At 35.5% G+C, this 24,328-nt stretch overlaps 1 protein-coding gene across 7 annotated transcripts in view; it reads left to right on the top strand.

Annotated features, from left to right (window-relative positions):
• LOC123877372 (ankyrin-2-like) overlaps positions 1-24,328 on the top strand; it is a 96,544-nt gene that overhangs the window by 28,613 nt on the left and 43,603 nt on the right. For 5 of the 7 annotated variants that reach the window (XM_045924076.1, XM_045924072.1, XM_045924074.1 and 2 more), the window contains exons 5-27: positions 488-643; positions 1,188-1,353; positions 1,929-2,089; positions 3,292-3,461; positions 3,878-3,984; positions 4,705-4,865; positions 5,414-5,716; positions 6,214-6,351; positions 6,990-7,136; positions 8,780-8,923; positions 9,630-9,751; positions 10,701-10,794; positions 11,140-11,311; positions 11,409-11,561; positions 12,007-12,127; positions 12,582-12,602; positions 13,284-13,403; positions 14,151-14,255; positions 15,064-15,224; positions 16,327-16,452; positions 17,156-17,244; positions 21,155-21,362; positions 23,864-24,023. In XM_045924076.1, coding sequence (XP_045780032.1) covers positions 488-643; positions 1,188-1,353; positions 1,929-2,089; positions 3,292-3,461; positions 3,878-3,984; positions 4,705-4,865; positions 5,414-5,716; positions 6,214-6,351; positions 6,990-7,136; positions 8,780-8,923; positions 9,630-9,751; positions 10,701-10,794; positions 11,140-11,311; positions 11,409-11,561; positions 12,007-12,127; positions 12,582-12,602; positions 13,284-13,403; positions 14,151-14,255; positions 15,064-15,224; positions 16,327-16,452; positions 17,156-17,244; positions 21,155-21,362; positions 23,864-24,023 — 3,305 coding nt within the window. Of the gene's footprint in view, positions 1-487; positions 644-1,187; positions 1,354-1,928; positions 2,090-3,291; positions 3,462-3,877; positions 3,985-4,704; positions 4,866-5,413; positions 5,717-6,213; positions 6,352-6,989; positions 7,137-8,779; positions 8,924-9,629; positions 9,752-10,700; positions 10,795-11,139; positions 11,312-11,408; positions 11,562-12,006; positions 12,128-12,581; positions 12,603-13,283; positions 13,404-14,150; positions 14,256-15,063; positions 15,225-16,326; positions 16,453-17,155; positions 17,245-21,154; positions 21,363-22,449; positions 22,477-23,863; positions 24,024-24,328 lie in introns of all 7 variants that reach the window. The other 2 variants (XM_045924071.1, XM_045924070.1) reach the window with 1 other exon arrangement.

A 24,328-nucleotide genomic window follows, 5' to 3' on the forward strand; every position in this document is an offset into this window, starting at 1 on the left:
CTTCAAAAAAAGTCGTTGAAAATAATAATAATGTAAGTAAACGGTAAATGACTACATACAATGATTAATAATATGATGAGTCAAATGGCGCCAATCAAAGTTTGGCTACAGAGATATTAAAAATTTCTTAAAAAAAGGTGGTTAAAAATACCTAATGTAAGTAACGGGTACATGACTACATACCACGAATAATATGATGATTTTGAATTATCGATATTTTGATCCAGTTGCATGAGTCAAGAAAGCGGGTACCAGTTCGACACTAGGTACTCATGATAGCTCGAATTTCATCTCTCGCAGCGCTGCAGTACCGTCGTAACCTCGACTCTTGCAACGGGGTCCAAATATGACAAATCAAAATCATCTTATGAATCGTTGTGCATGCCCCCATTACTTACATATGTCGCTAAACCAAGAAATAATGCTAAAAATCATTGATCAAAAATATTTTTGAAGTAGCAATTATAAAATAGTTGCACACCCACAGGATGGCTTCACACCACTAGCAGTGGCAATGCAGCAGGGCCACGAGAAGGTGGTCGCAGTACTTCTAGAAGCCGACACTCGTGGTAGAGTGCGTCTACCTGCTTTGCATATTGCTGCTAAGAAGGATGACGTGAAGGCAGCTAATTTATTACTAGAGGTAAGTTATTATTATTATAATAACCTCAAAATATAACCTATTATATAAACCACAATACCTCTTATAAATGACTACCTTACTTGGGAAAATATGAAGAAGATCGAAAGAGTAAAATCAGGCACCAAATTTTGAGACAGAAATAAGTGGTAGAGAATCATTCAAATAGTTAGTTATCACACTATCACACTTCACACTAATATTATAAAGCCGAAAGTTTGTATGAGTGTGTGTGTGTGTGTGTGTTTGTTACTCCTTCACGCAAAAACTACCAGACGGATTTGGCTGGGAATGGAGATAGATAATATCCTGCATTAGCACATAGGCTACTTTTTATCCCGGAAAATCAAAGAGTTTCCACGGGATTTCGAAAAACCTAAATCCACGCGGGCGAAGCCGCGGGCATCGGCTAGTCTTACATAATTATAGATCTTTCAGCTTGCCATACTTAGATCTTGCAAAAAATATCGTATGAAAATACGATCGTTTTTATACGATCTTTAAACATTTTCTGTCAATACACCTTACATGGTTGACTGTTTCTCAGAATGAGCACAACCCCGACGTGACATCAAAGTCTGGGTTCACACCGCTGCACATCGCAGCGCACTACGGCAACGAGTCGGTAGCTCGATTGCTGCTGGCTAAAGGCGCTGACGTGAACTGCGCCGCCAAACACAACATCTGCCCGCTGCACGTTGCTGCGAAATGGGGTAAGTTATTATACCCTTTTTTTGGTTGACATGATCAACCCATTACCGGCCCACTACTGAGCACGGGTCTCTTCTCAGAGTGAGAAGGGTTTGCCCCATAGTCTGCCACGCTGGCCCAATGCGGATTGGCAGACTTCACACACCTTTGAACATGGAGAACTCTCAGGCATGCAGGTTTCCTCACGATGTTTTCCTTCACCTTTTTTTGGTTACACAACGGAAATCCTCCGAAGATACTCTGTTGGTTTTCTTGCAGATTTCTTCTGTTCTATTCTATTATATTTATTTGGGATATTTCTTGGGGAGAAATTGGGCTATTTGGGAATTTCACCACTCGTTTGCTATCTCAAGCGCATAATGAGCAGCATCAGGATCGTCTAGGAATGGACTGATGGCTCAATTCAAAATGGCCGGCATGCAAATTTAAAAAATTAAAAAGTGAATTGTGTTTTATCTTGTACAATATTACGGAACCCTTCGTGTACGAGTCTAACTAATACTTGACCGGTTTTTTGAAGTTTTCATTGAGTCAGATGCTTCAGAATTTTTAAATGATGGTCCACTTGTTTTATCAGGTAAGGAGAACATGGTATCTCTTCTTTGCGATAACGGCGCTAATGTAGAAGCAAGGACCCGAGACGGGTTGACCCCACTGCACTGCGCGGCGCGATCCGGCCACGAAAGAGTTGTGGAATCGCTGCTAGACCGAGGAGCTCCTATCACTAGTAAGAGTAAGGTAAGACCAAAATAAAACAACAGATTTTATTTATTTGGAAAATTTTATTGCACACACAAACATATATACTGGAAACATTAGAAGAAACTATACCTACTAGATGGCGCAAAGGCGGCCTTATTGCTATAGCAATCTCTTACAGGCAACCTTTGGTGTACGGATTTAGTGACCAGAGCGCGGGATAGTGCACAAAGTAATATTAATATTCTATAATTTCAAAAAACCGGAAATTGTAATAATCGGTTCTTTGACGGAGTTATGGAGTAAAATCGATAAATGCTGTTACCCGTTGAGGAATTCCATCCCCTATTTCCAAAACTGTTCATAAAATCTTCACCAAACTTACATGGTACCAACCTGATAGTAAAACGTGTAAAACAAAATAAGAAGATTAGGAAACGAAATAAGAATAATACGAAAACAGGAAGCAGTGGTGAAGAGAAGAAAGAAAGTAATACAGGTATGTCCATGGATGAGTGTGATGATGAAAACAAAGGCAATGAGAAGAACAAATTCGAGAGAAAAAAAGGTAGCATAAATTATATGAAATTAATTCAAAAATTGAAAGAGATATATTTGTCGGACTGCACTTTCGAAGAAAAGATTAAAGCATTTATTGGTTTTATTATTGAGATTATGAAGTATATTTCGGTTTGGTTTGGGGATAATGACATCTGCACATGGCTGCTTTCTAAATCAAATTATGGATAGTGAGAAAGACTTATTTTGTTAGATTTAGAATTTTGTTGTATTGTTGTATTTAATTAGATTATAATAGGGCTGACATGTACTTTAATGTATCAAAGCCCTTAAATAAATAAAGAAAAAAAAAAACCTGATAGTACAACCTTTGTAAATAAAAATGAATTGTGGACATCAGCTCTTTGATAGAGTTATGGAGTAAAATCGATAAAAGTTTGATCCCGTATCCCGAAGAATCCCTAATTTTTTTTCGTTACAAAAGCTACCCTAAATATTAACCCGGAGTTACCGCTGTACCAAATTTCATTTAAAAATCCGTTCAGTAGTCGCGTGATGCGCGTACAGACCGACAGACAGACAGGCAGACAAAAATTCAAAGGAAAAAATTGTTTTGGGGTCTACAATAATGTTTTTTCCTATTAAAATTTTCAAAGTTACCAGTTACTTTTATTATAAGTTACGATATAGATATTATTTATTAAATCTTCTTCCTTCAACAGAACGGTCTTGCCCCTCTTCACATGGCAGCCCAGGGCGACCACTCAGAAGCTGCCCGGGTCCTGCTCTCGCGCAGGGCTCCAGTGGATGACGTCACCGTCGACTACCTTACAGCCCTACACGTCGCTGCGCATTGTGGGCATGCTAAAGTTGCTAAACTTCTTTTGGATAGGTAAGTACCTACAGGCTCATCCATACTTAATATATAATATTATGAATGCGAAAGTGTGTCTGTCTGCCCGTCTGTCTGTCTGTCTGCTACCTTTTCACTGCCCAACAGTTTAACAGATTCTGACGAGAGGTACAGGGTTAGCTTATATCCCTGGGACGGACATAGGCTACTTTTTATCCCAAAAAACCAAAGAGTTCCTACGGGATTCCTAAAGACCCATCCGCTTAACCGATTTGTATGAAATTTACGAGTAGTACCGAGGTAGCTTGCGTCCATGTGATTGACATATATAGGCAACTTTTTATCCCGGAAAATCAAACAGTTCCCACGGGATCGAACCACGCGGACGAAGTCGCGGGCATCCTCTAGTAGTTTATAAAGGGTACAATAACTAAAATAGTAATTGTTATTAACAGAAATGCAGACGCCAACGCACGCGCCCTAAACGGCTTCACGCCTCTGCATATCGCCTGTAAGAAGAACAGGATTAAGGTTGTGGAACTACTCTTGAAATATGGAGCAAGTAAGTTGTTCTTTCCCAAAAGGCACACGTGGTAGAGGAAGGCCGCATTATCGTTGGGACGATGACAAAAAAAAAGTGGCGGGACCAAACTGGATGCTCAAAGCCAAAGACAGACCAAAATGGATTTCTCTGGAAGAGGCCTTGACTTGAAAAGGGTTCTTCATAAAAATATTCAAGTATTAACTTTAACATCTAGTACTTTAAGTTGTAGGTATTTAATAATCATCCATCAGCCTGTATGCGTCCACAGCTGGACATAGGCCTTTCCAAGAGCGCGCCACCAAACACGGTCCTCCGCCTTCCTCATCCACCCGCTCCCCGCCACCTTCTTCAGGTCATCGGTCCAGCGGGCAGGAGGCCGTCCCACACTGCGCTTGCCTGTACGCGGTCTCCACTCCAGAACACGTCTACCCCATCGGCCGTCGGTTCACGACGTAGTTAATAATCCCATTGTATTTAATAATCCCTATTGTAAAATTAGAGAAGAAATAAAAGGCTTTTTTATTTTTTTCTTTATTTATTTAAGTTCTTGTTTAGAAATGCATCTTCACCATAATGATCACTACTGATCGCCGGCCCACGACTGATCTCAGGCCTCTCAAAATGATAAGGATTTAGTCTTTTTAGATTTAGATTTTTCTTTCTTTTTCTCTTCATTGTTACAACTTTTTCATACAAATAAATAAGTAAATAATAAATAATAAAATCCCTTGTTCCTAGGTATCCAAGCAACGACGGAGTCAGGGTTGACACCACTCCACGTAGCCTCGTTCATGGGCTGTATGAACATCGTCATCTACTTGCTGCAGCATGAGGCCAACCCTGACGTCCCTACTGTCAGAGGGGAAACGCCTTTGCACTTAGCTGCTAGGGCTAATCAGGTAGGAACTAAACTAGGATAAAATCCATTCAAATCCATACTCTGTACTAATTTATTTATGCAAAAGTGTGTCTATCTGTCTGTTAGCTTTTTGTGGCCCTACCGTTTAATCGACTTCAAATATAGCTTGCATCTCGGTAATGTAGGCTACTTTTTGTCTTGGAAAATCAAAGAGTCCCTTTGGGATTATTGAAAAACTTAAATCTACGAGGATGAATTCGCGGGCATCATCTAGTAATAAATAAATAGTCTATACTCTACTCCCCGAAAAGCAGTTAGTGTAGGGCTCTTTATTTACCCGACTTTAGCATTCTATGTATGTATGTATGGGTGTATGTATGTGTGTGTGTATGTTTGTATCCAGATTCTGAGTGTTCCACCGTAGCGCCTAAACTACTGGACCGATTTTGATGAATGAGGTGTCAAACGATTCGTCGTAATTACCTACGTTATTCCGTACAAATGACAGAAACGAAAATTTTAGTGGGCGTTAACCATTTGAGTCACGAACCAACCAACCAACCAACTAACCTAAAAATTTCTCAACAGACGGACATAATCCGCATCCTCCTTCGCAACGGGGCGGCAGTGGAAGCCAAAGCAAGAGAACGTCAGACTCCTTTACACATTGCGTCACGACTCGGCAATGTCGATATCGCTGTATTGCTGCTGCAGCACGGTGCTGACGTGCGGGCGATGACTGCTGATCACTACAACGCGCTGCACATTGCTGCTAAGCAGCACAATCATGATGTTGCTGCAGCATTGATAGAACATAACGCACCACTGACTGCGACTACCAAGAAAGGATTCACTGCTTTACATCTTGCTGCTAAATATGGCAACCTAAAGGTAATTAAGTTGTATTAATACCAAAAGTTGTATTAATACCTATTTAGAATAATTTAGATGCTGTAAGTAATCGGTGATCCTTCGTGATTTTTAAAGGATCATCCGTTTGAATGCAGCAAAAGATTTGTACAGGATGGCCCGTAAAAATTTAAGACTTAGAGTTAGTTAATAGATGTATGTAGATATAGTTTTAAGTGTTAGAATAATGTTAGTTAGTGTTAGAATAGGATAATAGGGACCTACCAGAGCCACATGGTCACACTAGTGACCCAGCTATCTAAATGAGAAAAAAAAAAAAAATCCGTTTGAATGTTTTTACATGTACAGAACCACGATGCATCACAGGGACGGGCTATTACGGATAGGCTACTTTTGTCCTGGGAAATCAAAAGTTCCTACGGGATTTTTAGAAACCTAAATCCACGCTGGCGAAGCTGCAGGCATCAGCTAGTTTATTATAAATAGTTTATAATATTATCTAAAATGTTTTGTGTTAGGTGGCTAACCTACTTCTCGCCCATGGAGCATCGCCAGATCAAGCGGGGAAGAATGGTATGACTCCACTACACATTGCCGCTCAGTATGACCAGCAAGCTGTTGCGAACACACTGCTCGAAAAGGGGGCAGATGCTAAGGTAAATCATATTATCCATATGTTATCCATACTAACATTATAAATGAGAAAGTGGTTCTGCGTATCAGCTAGCTTTTCAGCCAATCTGCCGTAACTCTGTAAAAAAAAAATCTTACAGAGATAGCTTACATCCCAAGGAAGAAGATAAGTATGTTACTTTTGGTCGGAAATCAAAGAATTCCCTCGGAATTCTTTCGAAACCTAAATCCAGTGGACGAAATCGTGGACATTATCTATTTGGTACCTATAGAAATAGTTTGCATCGAATAAACTACTTTTTAAGCCGAAAATCAAGTAGCTTCTACCTGATTTTAGAAAAACTTAAAATCCATGCGGATGAAATTGCGCGTATCTACTAGTAATACATAAAAGGAGAAACTGACTGACATATCATTCTAAAACCGCTGCATTGCGCGGTCAAGAATAGAAGCTTGAGATTTTGCAAGTAGTTTTTTATAACGTAGACGCCCACTAAGAAAAGATTTATTCTAAAGGAATACGGTAAAGACTATTATGTGTATGATTTTTTGTTAAATTGTACTTTATTTTTTTGTGCAAGCTGAATAAACTTTTTTATTTTTTTATTTATTATATTAAGGTTCGACAATTTGAAATGTATTCTTATTATACATTATACAGGCGGTGGCCAAAAATGGGCATACACCACTACATATAGCATCAAGGAAGAACCAAATGGAAACTGCCGCCACTCTGCTGGAGTATGGAGCTCTCACGAATGCGGAGTCTAAAGCTGGTTTCACACCTTTACATTTGGCTGCACAACAGGTTGGTATCTTACAAGTGTACTAATTTTTATTTAACTTTAAATAAAATAAATAAATAAATAAAATAAAATAAATAAAAATATTTTATTTCAGACAATAATAAATTGTGTCCATAATTTTATACACCGGTAACTTCAAAGTTGTGAGGGACCATGTTTGTGACGGGGGTTAGGTCTCAAAAACTAAAGTAGTTAGGAATATGAAATTTCGTTAACTATATTATGTACTAGCTGATGCCCGCAGCTTCGCCCGCGTGGATTGGTCAGATCCCCTGCAGCATCAGGATTGAGGAGATAATATGGACTCCAAATTTTTTATGAAACAATGTCACAAAGTTCCTCTATCGATTAAAAAAGAAATGACGCAAATCGGTTCAGAAATCTCGGGGATTTCGGTGTACATAGGTAGAAAAACACAACTCCCTTTTTGAAAGTCGGTTAAAAAAGTAGCCTATGTTACTCCCTGGTCAATTCTCTACTTGTCTGTGAAAATCCCGTCAAAATCGGTTCAGCCGTTCCCAAGATTAGCCTTTTCAAACAGACAGACAGACAGACAGACAGACAGACAGACAAAAATTTTAAAAACGTGTGATTCAGTTATAGTATCGTTCAAATAACCATATGACCTTAATATGTGGTAGTTATTTCGACATTACAGAGAGACACTCCAATTTTATTTATTAGTATAGTATAGATTTAAACAACAAGTACTGAAAATAACGATTTATAAATAGTTTGTGAGCTATTATGACAAAAACAAACGATAATTTTTTGGGGTTTTCTTTCACGGTTTATTGCAATGTTCTAGCTCAGAAAAGAAATTATGTTTCGTACACCCATAATATGATGTTCCTAATTAAGTACGGAACCTAAAAAGAGCGAGGCCCAACTCGCACCTGACCGGTTTTTAAATTGTTAGTAGGTCAAAATCGATTTTTCACTATAACTTACGGCAGATAATATGACGTTGTCCTTACAAGAACTTTAACCCAACTTCAAGCCTCAATAGCTCAACGGTTATAGGAGTGGACTGAATTCCGAAAGGTCGGCGGTTCAAACCCCAGCCGTTGCACTATTGTTGTACCCACTCCTAGCACAAGCTTTACGCTTAGTTGGAGGGGAAAGGGGAATGTTAGTCATGATTAAAATGGCTAATATTCTTTTTTTTTTTAAATTACTTAATTAAATTAGTTGAGTAGGTATTTATTGTTGTTTTATGTTAGTATTTAATTTGTTGAAATACCTTTTTGTCGAAGCTAAGGAAATAAAACTACATAACATATAATAAAACTGTAGAAAAGTGGTGTCTGTACAATGGAAATATATAAAAAAATGTAGCAGGGGTTGTTATTATATCGATGCCGAACCCGAAATTGTAATTAATATTTTTTTTGTCTGTTTGTCTGTGTGTTTGTGCACGCTAATATCAGAAACGGCTTATTCGATTTAGATACGGTTTTCACTAATATATTGTAGTAAGCTTCACTTAACATTTAGTGTTTATTTCATGTCAATCGGTTCATAAATAAAAAAGTTATGTCAATTTAAAGAATCACGCTGCCCGAAAAGTCACTATTCCACGCGAACGAAGTCGCGGGCACAACTAGTCACAATGAAGATTTCAATTTTATTTTTTCAAATCCAGGGTCACACAGAAATGTGCTCTTTACTGCTGGAACATGGTGCAGAAGTGGACCAGCAGGCCAAGAATGGTCTTGCAGCGTTGCATTTAGCTGCTCAAGAAGATAGAGTTCCTGTGGCGCAGTTGCTTGTGAAGAATGGAGCTGAGGTATTTATAAAAGCCTCAATAGCTCAACGGTTGAGGAGCGGACTGGATTCCGAAAGGTCGCCGGTTCAACCCCCACCCGTTGCACTATTGTCGTACCCACTCCTGGCACAAGCTTTACGCTTAATTGGAGGGGAAAGGGGAATATTAGTCTTAGTCTTTTTATTTATGGAAGAATTATGGGTCTATGGGAAGAAGATAGTAGTATAATTTGAATTATGATGAGTGTTCCAATGATCATTTCAAGTATACACGACAGGTCGAGATGGCAATCGGGGTGGGGACGCCCCGCACACCTGCACAGCGGGTTGTTAACCCGCTGTGCGGGATAGTGCGGGTGTGAAAGGCGTTCCCCGCCTCATACCCCGATTACTCTGTCGCGTAGTATATCGATTCCTTTATTTTGATAAAAAATTAATAAAATCTTAGTAAATAATAATAATCAGAGAAAGAAATACTAGCCCAAGTTCTTTAGCCAATAGTCTTAGGTAGTTCTTGAATCGTGAAAATAAGTTTGTGGCAAATATTCAATTATCTTATAGCTTTTTTTATAGGTTTTAATTTGTTTTTTTCTAAAAAAAAAACTATTTATCAAACTACCTTCATTAGATAAATTAATAATTTTACATTATTTTCTGACAATTCAAATCAAGCTTTAAAATAACCTTATAGTTGGTACTTACTTAAGTTTATTATTATTTGACCACAGGTGGACATTTGCACCAAGGGGGGCTACACCCCACTTCACATTGCCAGTCACTACGGCCAAGCTAACATGGTCCGATTCCTGTTAGATAGTGGCGCATCGGTAAAGGCACAAACCTCACATGGGTAAGACATACATATTTTACAGAAAATGCTGCAAAGGTGGTTCAAACATTGAAACATCTATTTCTACAACAAATTTTATTTTGTTTGTCAATTTTCAGATTATTGAAAATATTACAATAAAACTTAAAGCTAATTTAATTAATTAATTAATTCTAACCTTATCTAATTACCTACTATACAAATACGTTGGCTGCATTTTTACGCTAGACAGCCAAGCGATTTTGTTACCCGATGAGGCTATTCATCGCGGTGAAATGTCTTCTACTTTAAAAATGTTTAGCACTAAGCATTAATTTTCAAATATATATTCCAATCTAAGATTTTTAAAGCCTCGGTAGCACAACGGTTGAGGAGCGGACTGAATTCCGAAAGGTCGGCGGTTCAAACCCCACCCGTTGCACTATTGTCGTACCCACTCCTGGCAAAGCTTTACGCTTAATTTGAGGGGAAAGGGGGGTATTAGTCATGATTAGCATGGTTAATATTCTTTCTTTAAAAAATCTAATAGTGTTGAAATAATCCATCTCAATTTATCGCCGCAATCTCTTGGTGCAAATTCATCAATAAACTTTGAATTATTTTTGACTTGCCAGAAATTATAATTCAGCTGTGCTTAAAAAAGTTGTGATAGCTTAGTAGTTAGAACGTCCGGCTCCTAATCGGAAGTCGGGGGTTCGATCCCGGGCACGCACCTGTAACTTTTTAGTTAAGTGCGTTTTAAGGCAATTAAATATCGCTTACTTTGACGGTGAAGGAAAACATCGTGAGCCTGCATGCCTGAGAGTTCTCCATGTACTCAAAGGTGTGTGAAGTCTGCCAATCCACATTGGGCCAGCGTGGCAGACTATGGCCTAAGTTCTTCTCACTCTGAGAAGAGACCCGTGCTCAGTAGTGGGCCGGCAATAGGTTGATCATGATGAGAAATTATAATTGAAAATATTGATTACAGTTACACTGCTCTTCACCACGCGGCTCAGCAAGGGCACATCAATATTGTCAACATACTTCTGGAACACAAGGCAGACGCTAACGCTACTACAGTCGTAAGTAACGAAACTTATGAATGAATGAATATACTTTTACTGTACACCACAAAATTAATACAGAAAAATACAGAGCAAAACAAAAATATAGGTAAACAATTTGGTGGCCTTATCGCTACCTAGCGATCTCTTCCAGTTATCTATTTTCATTAAAATAAGGGGCACCAATGCACGATTTTTCAGATGAAATATCCAATAATTTTTGATTTGAGAACATACCTTTATTGAGAGACACTAATTTAAAACTAATTTTCATTCGATTGTTCAATAAATCATTTGGTGATGAATTGTTATAGACATTGAAAGAAACTAAACTTCAATAAACAACTTAAACCTCTGATGCAGAATGGCCAAACTCCATTGGATATAGCCTCCAAACTGGGTTATGTGACAGTCATGGAGACCCTGAAGGAAGTCTCCGAACCCTCGATGGCGCCGGCCTCTCAAGACAAGTACAAAGTGGTGGCTCCTGAAACTATGCTGGAGACATTTATGTCAGATTCGGAAGAAGAAGGCGGTAAGGAATTATGTTATTTCACTTTCTTTAAAAAATTTGTTACAGATTCATATTGAGGATACGAAGCTTAAATAATTTTATTTTATTTTAATTTTAGGAGAAGACACCATCCTCAATGATCAGCCATACCGATATCTCACGGCAGACGACATGAAGTCCCTTGGAGACGATTCCCTTCCCATTGATGTCACCAAGGACGAGCGCACTGAGTCAGCTTTGAGCCATAAGAATATTATGGAAATATCGCAAAGTTAGTATTTTTTAATATTGAAAGAGAATAGAGGAACGGAATGGATGGATGGTAAGAGGATCTGGACGTAACATGATGGAAAGAGAAGCACAATTAATGTTGAATGCTTTACAATTATTTTGATAGAACTCAAGCGATTATAAAGAGCCCCAGTATGACTTACACGAAATAAAAAAAATTGAATTTGAATTTTTTCGCAATTATCGTCCCTAGGTGGTCAGATAAATATCTGAGGCAGATTTTCCCCAAAAATCAAATAATTCTTTAATTTCTAACAAATTTCTTTATTTTGTTTTTTGCTGTCTTGTTACTTCCTCTAATTTTAATTTCAAAGTTAGCAGTATTACATATACCTGCATATAAAATCTTCTTCAAATTGCGGATTAGGTACCAGAGTACTCCTTTTTGGATAAACAATTTTCAAAATGCTTTTTAATTTCACCAGCATCAGTCAACGGTATACCATACCAACCTCAGCAAGAAGTCGTTGTGAAAAGTATTAGTCGCTACAGCACTGCGCAAGCGCCTGAAGGTTACTGCTACAACGTAGATCCCACACAACCCAAGTCAGTAAAAATATTATTTGTAAGACCTTTTAGAGTAATTTCTGAATATTTTAATAGCACGATGGACCAACGATATAAAGCGGCTGGCGGAAAGTGGCTGGATGAGGAAGGCTGAGGACCGGGTGTGGTGGCGCTGTATAGGGAAGGCCCATGTCCAACAGTGGATGTCCACAGGCTGATGATGATGATTACCTTGAGTACTCCAGACTAACTTTTTTTTGTGAACTGAATTGGTATATTGTTTTATTTGTACTTACCAAAAATAAGTAACAGCAAAAAGAAAGAAATTAAGAAATTGACAAGGAAACACTTCTCTGTGAGAGCCAGTGATCGTTGGAAGGGGGAGAAGTTGTGAAGGAATTTTATTAAATAAGAGTTTCATGCCTATTTCAGAGACGTGTTAATAAAATTAAACATTGATTGTTGCGCATGCGATCCGGACTTTGCAATACAGGAAAAAGCTTCAATGGAAGAAGTAAGTTTCGTCTTTGTTTGTCTTTTGATTATAGACTTTGTTATAATAACATTTAATCTGTATTACTTAAATTCAATTTCTTTTGCCTAAAATTAGAGGCAGAAGTTTTATAACACAGGCTGCCTTTTCAAACCATTATGTATCAGCTATGACTAACATTTCCTTTCTTGTATTTTGATCTTCTGTTTGCAACCAAGCATCTTCTTCTTCTTCTTCTATATGTCTGTTCTGTTAAATGATGCGAAAGCTTGGGAATGAGTTGCCAAACAGCTATGATAGCTCTAATAAGTACCTATAAGTGATTTAAAAAAAAGGAATACCTACCCGGCTGAGTTTGTTGCGGGCTCTTCTCAGACCTGGGCGCGTTTGGAACCCTCGTATTTTTAGTTTTAAGTTTACGTAATTAATTATCACCACTATATCATCTTTCCAATCTAAAAAAAGGACTAACAAAAGGTGTACAATAGTACCTATTTTGAATGAATGATTTTGATTTGATTTGTCTCTAACCGATGCTATTATTTTTTCGTTGTATTTCATTCTTGTAGTAAGTCTTTAATACATAGATCTAGCCTTTTCCCATGTTAATTGGGGTCGGCTCCCATGTTAATTGGGGTCGGCTAGTAAGTGGGGGTGTAGTAAGTCTTTAATAAGGGTGAAAGCATAATCTCTGATTTGCAGCTTCCTGGTGTCGTTTTTGGTGGACGCTCGCGGCGGTGCGCTACGCGGTTGCCGCGGTGGTGGCGTCAGAGTGATCGTACCACCTTCATCTGCTCAACAACCTACTAGAATTACTTGCAGGTATGTTTAGATATTGCCTTACATCCGTATTCTCATTATATGAGGTCTCATAGTGCGCTCGAACGCATAGTGTAGGTTCCACCAATCAGATGACTGTGTCACGTCAATTTGCAATGATCTGATTGGTGGAACCTACACTATGCGTTCGAGCGCACTGTGAGACCTCATATTATGAAATATGGCTCAAATATGGCTGTTAGTCTCTCAACACTTATTTTTGAGACTGCTGACCGGCCCCGGCTTCACTCGAGTAGAATTTTTGAAATTGGGGGACAATTATAATTTCCCTAATTCCTGAAACACATTCTTCTTAATTTTTTGCCTGAAAGCCCAAATAATTTTTTTATAGATATGCATACGGACTTTCATTCCTTATTACCTTTGGAGGGAGAATTTCTAAAACCCCTAAAATATGCATTTCTTCATTTTTAACCAAACGACCAAACGCCAATTTTATAGATCCTATAATTTGAAATATAACGGATTTTAGTACAAACTTTCATCCTCTATTTGACCCCGTTAGAGAAAGAATTTTCAAAAATCATTTCTTAGTGAGCGTCAGTGAGTCATGGTCAGTCAAGTCTTTCTATAAGTATAGATTAGCTACATGAAACGCCCGATTCGGAAATCCATTTTTAAATATGTGTACATAGAGAAAACTTACATGCAAAATCTCAAAATCAGCTCTCAGAAAATTACATGATCTCTGATTACATGTAAAATATACGACTATGTCCTTCATTTCAGATACTTGAAGCCATCACGAATCAACCATATGCCACCATTGATGGAAGGAGAGGCTCTCGCTGCCCGAGTCTTAGAGATGGGTCCTGTAGCTGCCAAGTTCTTAGGGTAAATTGTAAAATATTTAACACTCTACTACATTGAAATATTCTTAAACTTAAAATTTCGTAAGTTCACGCTATGAAATACATCCTTTTCTTTTACGTCGTCTGGATCTGAGGATCATGATTGTTTTCTCATTATATCATCTTCTAATAAGCCTGTGTGATAAGCATAGAAAATAAGTACCAGATTCAAATCCTTCCTTCACCTGGTCCGTCCAACATCTTGGGTTACGTCCGCATGTCTTCCTTCCTTTGTTCCAAGCAACTCCTCAAACGAATTGTTTGTCATCATCATATTATCGAGTCAAAATTATGTATTCAATTAAAATTATTTAGTTTGTGAACTCAACGGTATCATTTTTTCACTGAATATTTTAATAAAACACTAGCCGATGCCTGCGACTACGCCTGCGTGAATTTAAGTTTTTTGACATCCCGTGGGAACTCTTTGATTTTCCGGGATAAAAAGTAGCCTACGTGCTAATCTAGGATATTATCTATCTCCATTTCAAATTTCAGCCAAATCCGTCTAGTAGTTTTTGCGTGAAGGAGTAACAAATATTCACACACACACACATACAAACTTTCGCCTTTATAATATTAGTGTGAAGTGTGATTCGTTTTAAGTATAGAATCTACCGGCTATACAAAGGTATTTAGTCGATGTAAGCCCGCCTTTTCGAACCCATCCGGCGTCCTTTTTCATAGGGACTCGGCTGCGCGTCGCGGTTGAGACTGTTGACGGAAAACTACGATAGTTTAAACATTAAAATAAAACATTCGTACTATGAAACATCTAAGTGATCTTTCAGGCCAGTAATCCTAGAAGTACCACACTACGCGTCCCTACGCGGCAAAGAGCGTGAGATAGTGATACTCCGTTCAGACAATGGAACAAGTTGGAGGGAGCATAACGCTGATGCAACGGACGATGTCGTTCAAGATATACTGAATGAGACTTTGGAGATTGAAGGTACCTAATACCTATACTTACAATATTTTTTTTTAATAAAAATAGTGAGCCAACCAGCAGGTGGGTCACCTGATGTTAAATGATTACCGCTCATAAACACTTGCAGCGCCAGAGGAACCGCCAATGCGTTACAGACCTTTCAGGAACATTCCAGGACTTTATCTTAAGAAACTATTGCTTAACTCTTGGATCAAGGGTACCTTTAAGTAAGATACAGAAGGCAAGGGTTCTTGAGACGGCACGCATTGTGAGGAGGTCCCTCAGGTCAGGAGCCCTGACCACTGGCGGCTTGGGTCCAAGCTGGTAGAAGAACCCTTAAAGATCGCTTCACTTTCCTCGGTGCTGCTGATCGCCACATGAAGTTGCGCTCTTGCTCGGATAACAAGCTCCAAACCCCAAGAAATTACACAAAATTCTACGGGAGGTCCTTTACGGTATATGCAGTACAACTGTGGAATGACCTCCCCAAGAATATTCGAAGTTCGAAATCCCTGCCCATTTTTAAAAATCGTTTGAAAGAATTCTACTTATCTATGCCATAATAGTTTAAATATTGTTTTTATTTATTATATTATTATTTTTTATATTATATGTATCCCTTTTATATTATATGCAAGTAACTATATTGTCATATATAGCATATACATATATATTTATATATTATATATATATAATTACTTTTTTATGTTTATTAGTATCTATATAAATCTTTGTAAAAAAAATCCTTGCGACTTGGTACTATCCAACCTCCTTCCTAGAACTTCTCCTTTCAGTAAAGGTTGCCTGGTAGAGATTGCTCCAAGCAATAAGGCCGCCTTTGCACACAATTGTTTTTTTTCTGTTTTCTTCTTACTGTGTTGTTATCCTTATATGTGTTTTTGTGTGCAATAAAGAGTTTATATCTATCTATCTATCTAAGAACCCATTTTACCATATTTTTAATTGTGTTTATGAGTTTGTTCCTGTTATTTTATTTTTTTCATCGATGTTTCCGTTATTTTATTGTTTGTTGTTTCTGTTATTTCATTATTGTAATCATTTTTTTTTAATATCAATGCGATAATAAACAAATGAGAGAATAATGTTGATAATGTTGAAACAGAAACCAACGAGGAAGAGAAAGGCTGGGACGCGCCGCGAGTGACGCGCATCCTCACGCACGACTTCCCACAGTACTTTGCCGTCATATCCCGCATCCGCCAAGAGGTGCATGCCATAGGCCCTGAAGGTATACCCCCTTACTCTCTGCGTAATACTCCTATGTATGGATTTAATTTAAGTATCCAGTTATTAGGGTTCAGTACCTCAAAAGGAAAAACGGAACCCTTATAGGATCACTTTGTTGTCTGTCTGTCTGTCCCTCTGTCCGTCTGTCGTGTCTGTCAAGAAAACCGATGGCACTTCCCGTAGACCTAGAATCATGACATTTGGCAGGTAGGTAGGTCTAGAAAAAAATCTGAAAACTGAATTTGTGGTTACATCACGAAAAAAAAATTAAAATGTGTTTAAATTTTCAAAGTAAGATAACTATACCAAATGGGGTATCATATTATGAAAGGGCTTTACTTGTACATTCTAAAACAGATTTTCATTTATTTTATGCATAATAGTTTTTGATTTATGGTGCAAAATGTCAAAAAAAATACCCGAGTACGAAACCCTCGGTGCGCGAGTCTAACTCGCACTTGGCCGGTTTTATTACTGGTTTTACTCAATTCTTTTTGTACAATGTTAAATGCTTTAAAAATTACACACTCGCTATTTTAATGCACTAATCTTCAGCTCAGGCCTATTAACATTTACGACTCAAATTTTCATCATGCCCACTTTTAGCATAAATAACTATTATCATGCTAGAATTGTCTAGAATCCAGAGAATATTTATGAGGGCTTCGTACAGCACAACTTTATTTATCATTTTTTTTTTCTAGGTGGCATGGTATCCAGCTCAGTTGTCCCTCAAGTGCAAGCCGTGTTTCCTCAGGGAGCCCTTACCAAAAAGATCAAAGTCGGCCTCCAGGTAAACCTGTTCAAACCCCGTAAAGGTGTTAAGGATATGAATCTTAAAAAGATCACTGTTAATAACGTCTCTAAGAAGAAACGCTTCTCTTTAATTTGGTAGTATAACCTCAACTCATTGTATACGTACTATTTTTTATGATATACTTACCTAGTTATTAATTAGGTCTTACGAATCAGTATTTTTCATAGTGATATACAATAATCTATTTTAATCGACTTAGTCGGTCTATCAATAATAATCGAACTTATGAATTTTATCGTAATGTTTTACTAACTTTAAAATTATAACTCATATGCTTAGTTTATTAATACCAAAATTTGATTTCATAATTTTATGAAAAATCTTAATGGAATGAAAATTTTAACATTCAAGTTTTGAACTTTTTGAGTTATTTTTATTTTTTACATGCAATTAATATTCGAAATGAATTTATTCATATACTTAAGTAAACTTTCTTTTTTTATAAATTTTATATTGTCTATATCTCTGCTTAAAATTAAATCTACTAGGTAATAACCATGTTTGGAGAAAAGTAGCCCGAAGTTGAATTTATTGTATTTGTCCACACTGAATAAAGGTACTGGGGGATTGTCGAATAGTAATTTGAAAACATTCCAGAGGAGGCAGTTTAAGTAAGACATAATATAATGCATAATATAAAATGATTTACTTTTAATTCAAAATGATAGTAATAAAGACAGGAAATTGTTAGTTTACAAAAGTAATAACATATCAAACGGGGCAGAGACGATAGCAAATATTGTTACACTAATAAATACGATGTCTTTTACAGCTAAGTAGAGAGATCCAAATAAACCCAAATGTCTTCGCCTTTTCTGAACTTTCTTGATATTTAAAAATAAAGGGATTTCATAAGCAAGTTTATTCATTCGTAGATTTAGAGTTATAGATTCTCAAAGAATATTATTTCTAGGTTTTGCATATATTTTATATCAAATCGCCAAATTCACTGTGTTCTTGAAATAACGAAATATATCGCCTATACGAAATAAATTGCCATTTTAGTCTACTGAAGTACAAAATATGAATGCCAAATTTTTTTATAGAGCATATTATTTAGTTTTTCTAAACAGTGTTAGCAAAACGGACTAATTTAATAATTTTTATGATATTAAACATATATAAATAAACCGTAAATAATTTTAAGTATTTTATGAAATAGATAATGTTCTTATAGTTAATTGTTTTATGGAATAAGGTATGATTCACAGTCTGATAAAATATAATTAAGGAGCTGGTATTTCAATAGTAGTTAAATAAAGTGTGAAGGCGTATTAAATAAGCGGAACTTATTGCAAATGACAATATTGTACTTTTACTGAATCTCTTAGACGGATTCCATATATATAATTTAATAATGTTTAAAGAAGACTACAATATAGCAATAAAACCACCATATTGTTCAAGTAAATTGCAGAAGTCTTCTGTATAGCATCCTACTTCATTCAATGTCAAAAATAATTTATTCAAGGTTTTTACGAACACTTTTAATAAGTCAAAGTAATATAAATTTATTAATGGTAGGTATATTACATTAATCGTTCGAATTAATGGTTCAGTTATGTTATTTTGCTCACTATTTATTCTAATTCGTAATAAATTAAGTAATCAAAATTGTTATAATCATTACTTCAAATAATTTTTTTAAATTATTGTGTTTGAAGTTGGTGTTAGCTCGTAAGTTATTGTAGTTTGTAGATTTTTTACATTTATTTATTATATGATTAATGGTAATAACAATTAGGACCATTCTTGTGTAAATGTTTTAATTTTCAAAAATTAACAATGGTATTTCACATATCGTTACCAAAAAAGTTACCAACCACCATTATCTTTAAGATTATTCATAAAAATGTACGTTAATCGTATATTCATTATTACACCCAATAAATTTAGTATTTTACTTAAAAATGGAAAAATGTAGATTGAAAAATGAATAAAGTTTTTAAACTAAGCCCTTGTTTGTCAATTTAAGCGGTTACTGAATAATTATATGAAATCACTTTAAGTATTAACTAATCTTCTCACACGTAGCGATGCAAAATTGAAATGCATTTGTTTTCTCTTGTTGGTCTTTGGGTTAGAATTTAGCATGCGTTGTTTTCGCAACTTTACTGAGATAAATTTAAGGCCTCTTTGATACATCTAAATTATCATCATTATCATCATCGTCAACCGATAGAAATCCACAACTGGGGAGGTCTCTTGGAGGGCCTTCCACACGCTAAGATCTTGCGCCGCCTGAATTTAGCGGCTCCCAGCGACTCGTTTGATGTTGTCTGTCCATATAATGGGGTCATCCATGATCTAAATAAGTAAGCCAAATAATGAGTTAAAACTATTAAAATATATAGTTTTGAAGATAAAATATAATTTTTATTGAAAAATTTAAAATACTTTATAATTATTGGATTTAAATAGTAATACGAATACAGTTTATAGAGAAACGCCAGACAGACTCGTCAGTAACTTTTAATCGATGATCTCTAATGTTTTAATTAATTTGTATCGATTCACTGTTTTTGTCAAGATTTTGTGAAATGGAATTTTCTGTCATAATTATTATTCCTCTGAATAGTCTTAACTATAATTATTTAATACTGAGAAAGAGGTCCTTAAATAAAAAGTGAAAACTTTTAAAGTATTGTGATAATTTGTGCTCAATTTTTGACAGTTGATAAGCAATAATTAATTAAAGTAAAAAATTAATATAGAATAATGTAAAATTAAAAATGATACTCGTATAAGCTAACGAATGCATTTTATTACTCTGTCAAAAATTATGCATGTCGTCAATTTATTTCACATTAAATTTTTATGTATGTATAACAAAAAAAAACTATAAGTATATTAATACAAGTTGTTTGTGTGATTTAATATTTGCAGTGTCGTTTTACCGTTGGATTGTGATGTAATCTTATTTTTAAGAATTGTGCTAAATTTATTGGGTAATGTTCCAAAAGCTTAAGTAACATGAAAATTGATATAATGTTATGTGCGATTGTGACAATGTTTTGTTTCCTAAAGACCAAACGTGAGATTTGCATGATGTGAATATTTTTGTTTGCAATCTTATTTTTCTCTTGAAGCTTAATTAAAAAAATGTTTTGCATTTTGATTTTCAAGCGCATGTGTGAGAAATACTTGTATGGTGTGAGCCAATTGTATGAGTTCATTGATTTCTATGCTTTCTTGTGATTTCATAATGTTCATGTCCGCTTATTTACGCACTGTCTGCAACTACCCCTACACTGTATTATTTAGTTTTTTATCGATTACCGTTATTGATGATACTACGCTTAGTAATTAAATAAACAAAACCAATATTCTTCTCTTCACCGAAACTATTGTTATTACGTGGTTGCTTGGTAAGTAAAGTTTTCGTATTTATTTTAACTCCCTTAAATCATTAAGCACTAACAAAATTTACTTGATCAAAATTACTTAGATTTTTTAGTTCTAGGTCACGCACTACATCCGATCCGAATCCATGAAAATACGTTCCGAAGTTGTCATAGAACTATTTGTATAGTAGTTTACGCACTACATCCGACTTCCGTTATTTGATTTCTCTCCGTCATCCGAATCTCCAATTCGGAAGCAATTCTGACCGAAAAAGTGGCCGTGGTACTGTTTGTACGAATGCTTTCGCATTACCACGGATTTAGAGTGCGTAAGCAATATCCGAATTCGGTTCGAGCTTTCTATATCCGTATTTTCACGGATTCAGATCGGACGAGTGCGTAACCGCTCTTAACTCGCTCGCTTTGAATAAAATCGGCAAGTTTTTCAGCAAAATCTAATTCTTACGTTTGGTCTTTATCGGAAACAATTGTTATTAAATCAAAATTCAAAACAGAAATATCGTTACTTTTACTCTTTGCAGGCTCAAATAATAGACTCGGAGCTCACAGCTAAACTGTTAGGTCGGGGAGTCGCAGTTTCCCCAGTAGTTACAGTAGAACCTCGAAGAAGGAAGTTCCATAAGGCGATCACGCTTAGTATGCCAGCTCCAAGACCTCACACACAAGGAATGACAAACCAGTACAGCACTTCGTCAGCACCAACACTAAGACTTTTATGTTCCATATCAGGTACGACTAAGATATTCTCATATATAACTTTAGTGCTATTTAAATTAGTCACTGGAAACAACTGATTATTTCTTACTTGAACAAGTAAATTAGTTTGATAAATTGGATTTGATTGGTATTGAAAATCACATATATTAGATATCTTATAATCCCAACATATTGCGATCTGATGAATTAAAAATGAAAAAATATTGTAACATTAATTCCAGGCAAAATGTTTTCATTTTAAATTTTGCTGATTGTAGCATTGAAATTGTGCTAATACAAATTAATATTATGAACGAAAATTAGATTTTTTTTAATGAAAATAGTAACTTAATCAAGTTTTGAAAAACGAAGTTGTTTCCATTGAACAATACATTTTGTGAAGTGTTGCGATGGAGTATGGCTTATATTTGCTAATTTAAATAATAGAATAATTCGGCTTTGCGATCAACCGAAGGTAAGTAAAGTAAGGCTATTGACATTAATAGGCTAAGCAATAAAATTTTGCTTATATTACAAATTCATAGATATAATATCTACCAATATTCCATTACAACACGTTAGTTAGTAGTAAGTCATAGATCAATTCCATTAACTTTACGTCTAATTGTAAATTGGCTAGATAAATTAACAGAGGTCGGTAGAAATAGTATTTATTCCATTAACAGTTTCATATAGTTTGGATAGTCAAAAACTATAGATCGATTAGTATTATCCATAGATTTTTGTTCTTTATAAATTACAAAGGTTGACTATCGTAGTTATTTGAAAATTGATATCTTACTAGTTAACGACTATCCCAAATCCATAGACGGAGGGATGAGCATGTTAATTGAAAATGATTATACTAGATTAGTTTTTTCTTATTTAACTCCATAACAAATCTTAAAGACAAGTCAGGGCAACACTCACTATGATATATAAATATATATTTCAAACTGCGCTTATAGCAAATACACACAGCAGCTAAAGGGTTATCTCCCTATGTGTGCGTGTTGTGCGTGTCTACATTGTCTTTGTTCTCGTGTGTTTGTGTGTGTTGCACGCTCACCGTATGTGGCGTTATATTATACGCTACCAACTAATCGGCGCGCACCAACAGGGGTATTTCGCAAAAGATCTCTCGAAGGTAAAAAAATAATTAGACATACTATACAAGTAACATAAAAAATTGATTTGTCAATTAAGTTTCACTTTTATTTTTTAATTTAATTCAATCTGTCCTTTTAAATTTTTACTTTTCTCATTCATCAGTCACATCTCATTGGTGTCTATACAGCAAAGCATTAGACATAGAGTATAGGCATCAATTACATTATTTTCCCTCCTCTACCACTTTGAATGCTTTTCCATTTGCTTTTCATTCATTCTACCTCTATGCACGGGCTGAAGTTTTGCTTTCTTCGATCACGATCACTCTGTATCATATACAAATAACCTTAAATTAAAAAAGAAACAATATGCACAACAGTTTAAGTCACCTAATCTCGGTTTAGTCAGAGATTTTACCAGGATATTTAGATAATTTTTCAATACAATATTAGCACATTATAAGAGTCTATAGCACAAATATAACTATCGGTTTGTATGAATAAGTATGAATATACATCGTGTTGTCGCGATGACACATACACCATTCACATTCCATACTTCTACGTTAATGTATCGGAAATTTTGTTATTTTGCCTGTATTGATCAAGTTCTTTTCCAAAACGGCCTATCAGTTTCAGTCTCATTTTCTTTTTCATCTTTTTTGTGTTTTCATTATTTTTATCACTATCACACCGTTCAGGTCCGTTTGGATTTTTTTTTCAATATTCGTTTTAATTTTTTTTTCAGTGATCGTCCTTCGAGAGATCTGTTTTCCGATAATCAGACCAAATAAATCAGCGACTGATTCCAAAACTTTAGCATCATTAATTTATTTTTTTGAAAATACAGCACAGCGCTTAAGTAACATACCTTTAAAATTATTTACATTCTAATTCACTTTACCATTATAATAAGTAAAACACGGTACGTTACGTTTGTTTTCCTATGGTATGTCGTCCTTGCTTATTGTGTGTTTGCTATAGGCCGTTTTGGAACCATTATATTTTATTTTATTATTCTTTATTAACCTGTCTTGAACCTTACTACTAAACTTAGCTTAGAAAACAAGAACTCTACTTAAATAACACAATGAACAAACTTTTAAAGTTTATTTACTAAATTTTGCAGTACCTATATTTTTAATATTGTATGATTTAGATAGTAGAAAGGTAATATGAATTAATATAACAAGTAACTATATAGCCGTTAACGCTTATTGCATGTATTCTGATAATATGCATTGACAGAGACAAATTACGGCAGACATAAATAGCCTTAAAGCAGCTAAACTGCCTTAGTAGCTTACAATAATGATTCGAAGTATTTGAATGAAAAAAAAATGATTTGGAATTCTATAAGTATTTCTAATAGATACAACATAATGATAGAGTGACAGATTGTAATGATGTAATTAATTGCAACAGGAGGAACCAATCGGGCTCATTGGGAGGATGTGACTGAGAACACACCGTTGACTTTCGTTAACGACTGTGTTTCTTTCACAACAACTGTGTCCGCCAGATATTGGCTCATCGATTGTCGTCATGTTGAAGATGCTACCAAAATGGCAACTGAATTATACAGGTAAACAGTTTTGAGATAATAAAGACTGATACAAATATAAATATAAATCACAATAGTGCAAAAGATAAAAAATAAGAATATTCAAAAGTAACTTTTTCATTCATTGTTTTAATTTAATTTAATTATTTTTATTGGCTTTTATTTTTAATTTAGATGTAAGTTTTTTTATAAAAAGAACTCTTATGTTGACTTAAATAAATAAATAAATAAATATAATATATTATTGCAAAACGTTCAAAGAATTGTTGAAATTAAAAAAAAACGGAAGTATCGCACATAGTGCGATTGATGCAACATAAAATAAT

The sequence above is a fragment of the Maniola jurtina genome, chromosome 23 (genome assembly GCF_905333055.1).
Source record: "Maniola jurtina chromosome 23, ilManJurt1.1, whole genome shotgun sequence".
Taxonomy (NCBI): Eukaryota; Metazoa; Arthropoda; class Insecta; order Lepidoptera; family Nymphalidae; genus Maniola; species Maniola jurtina.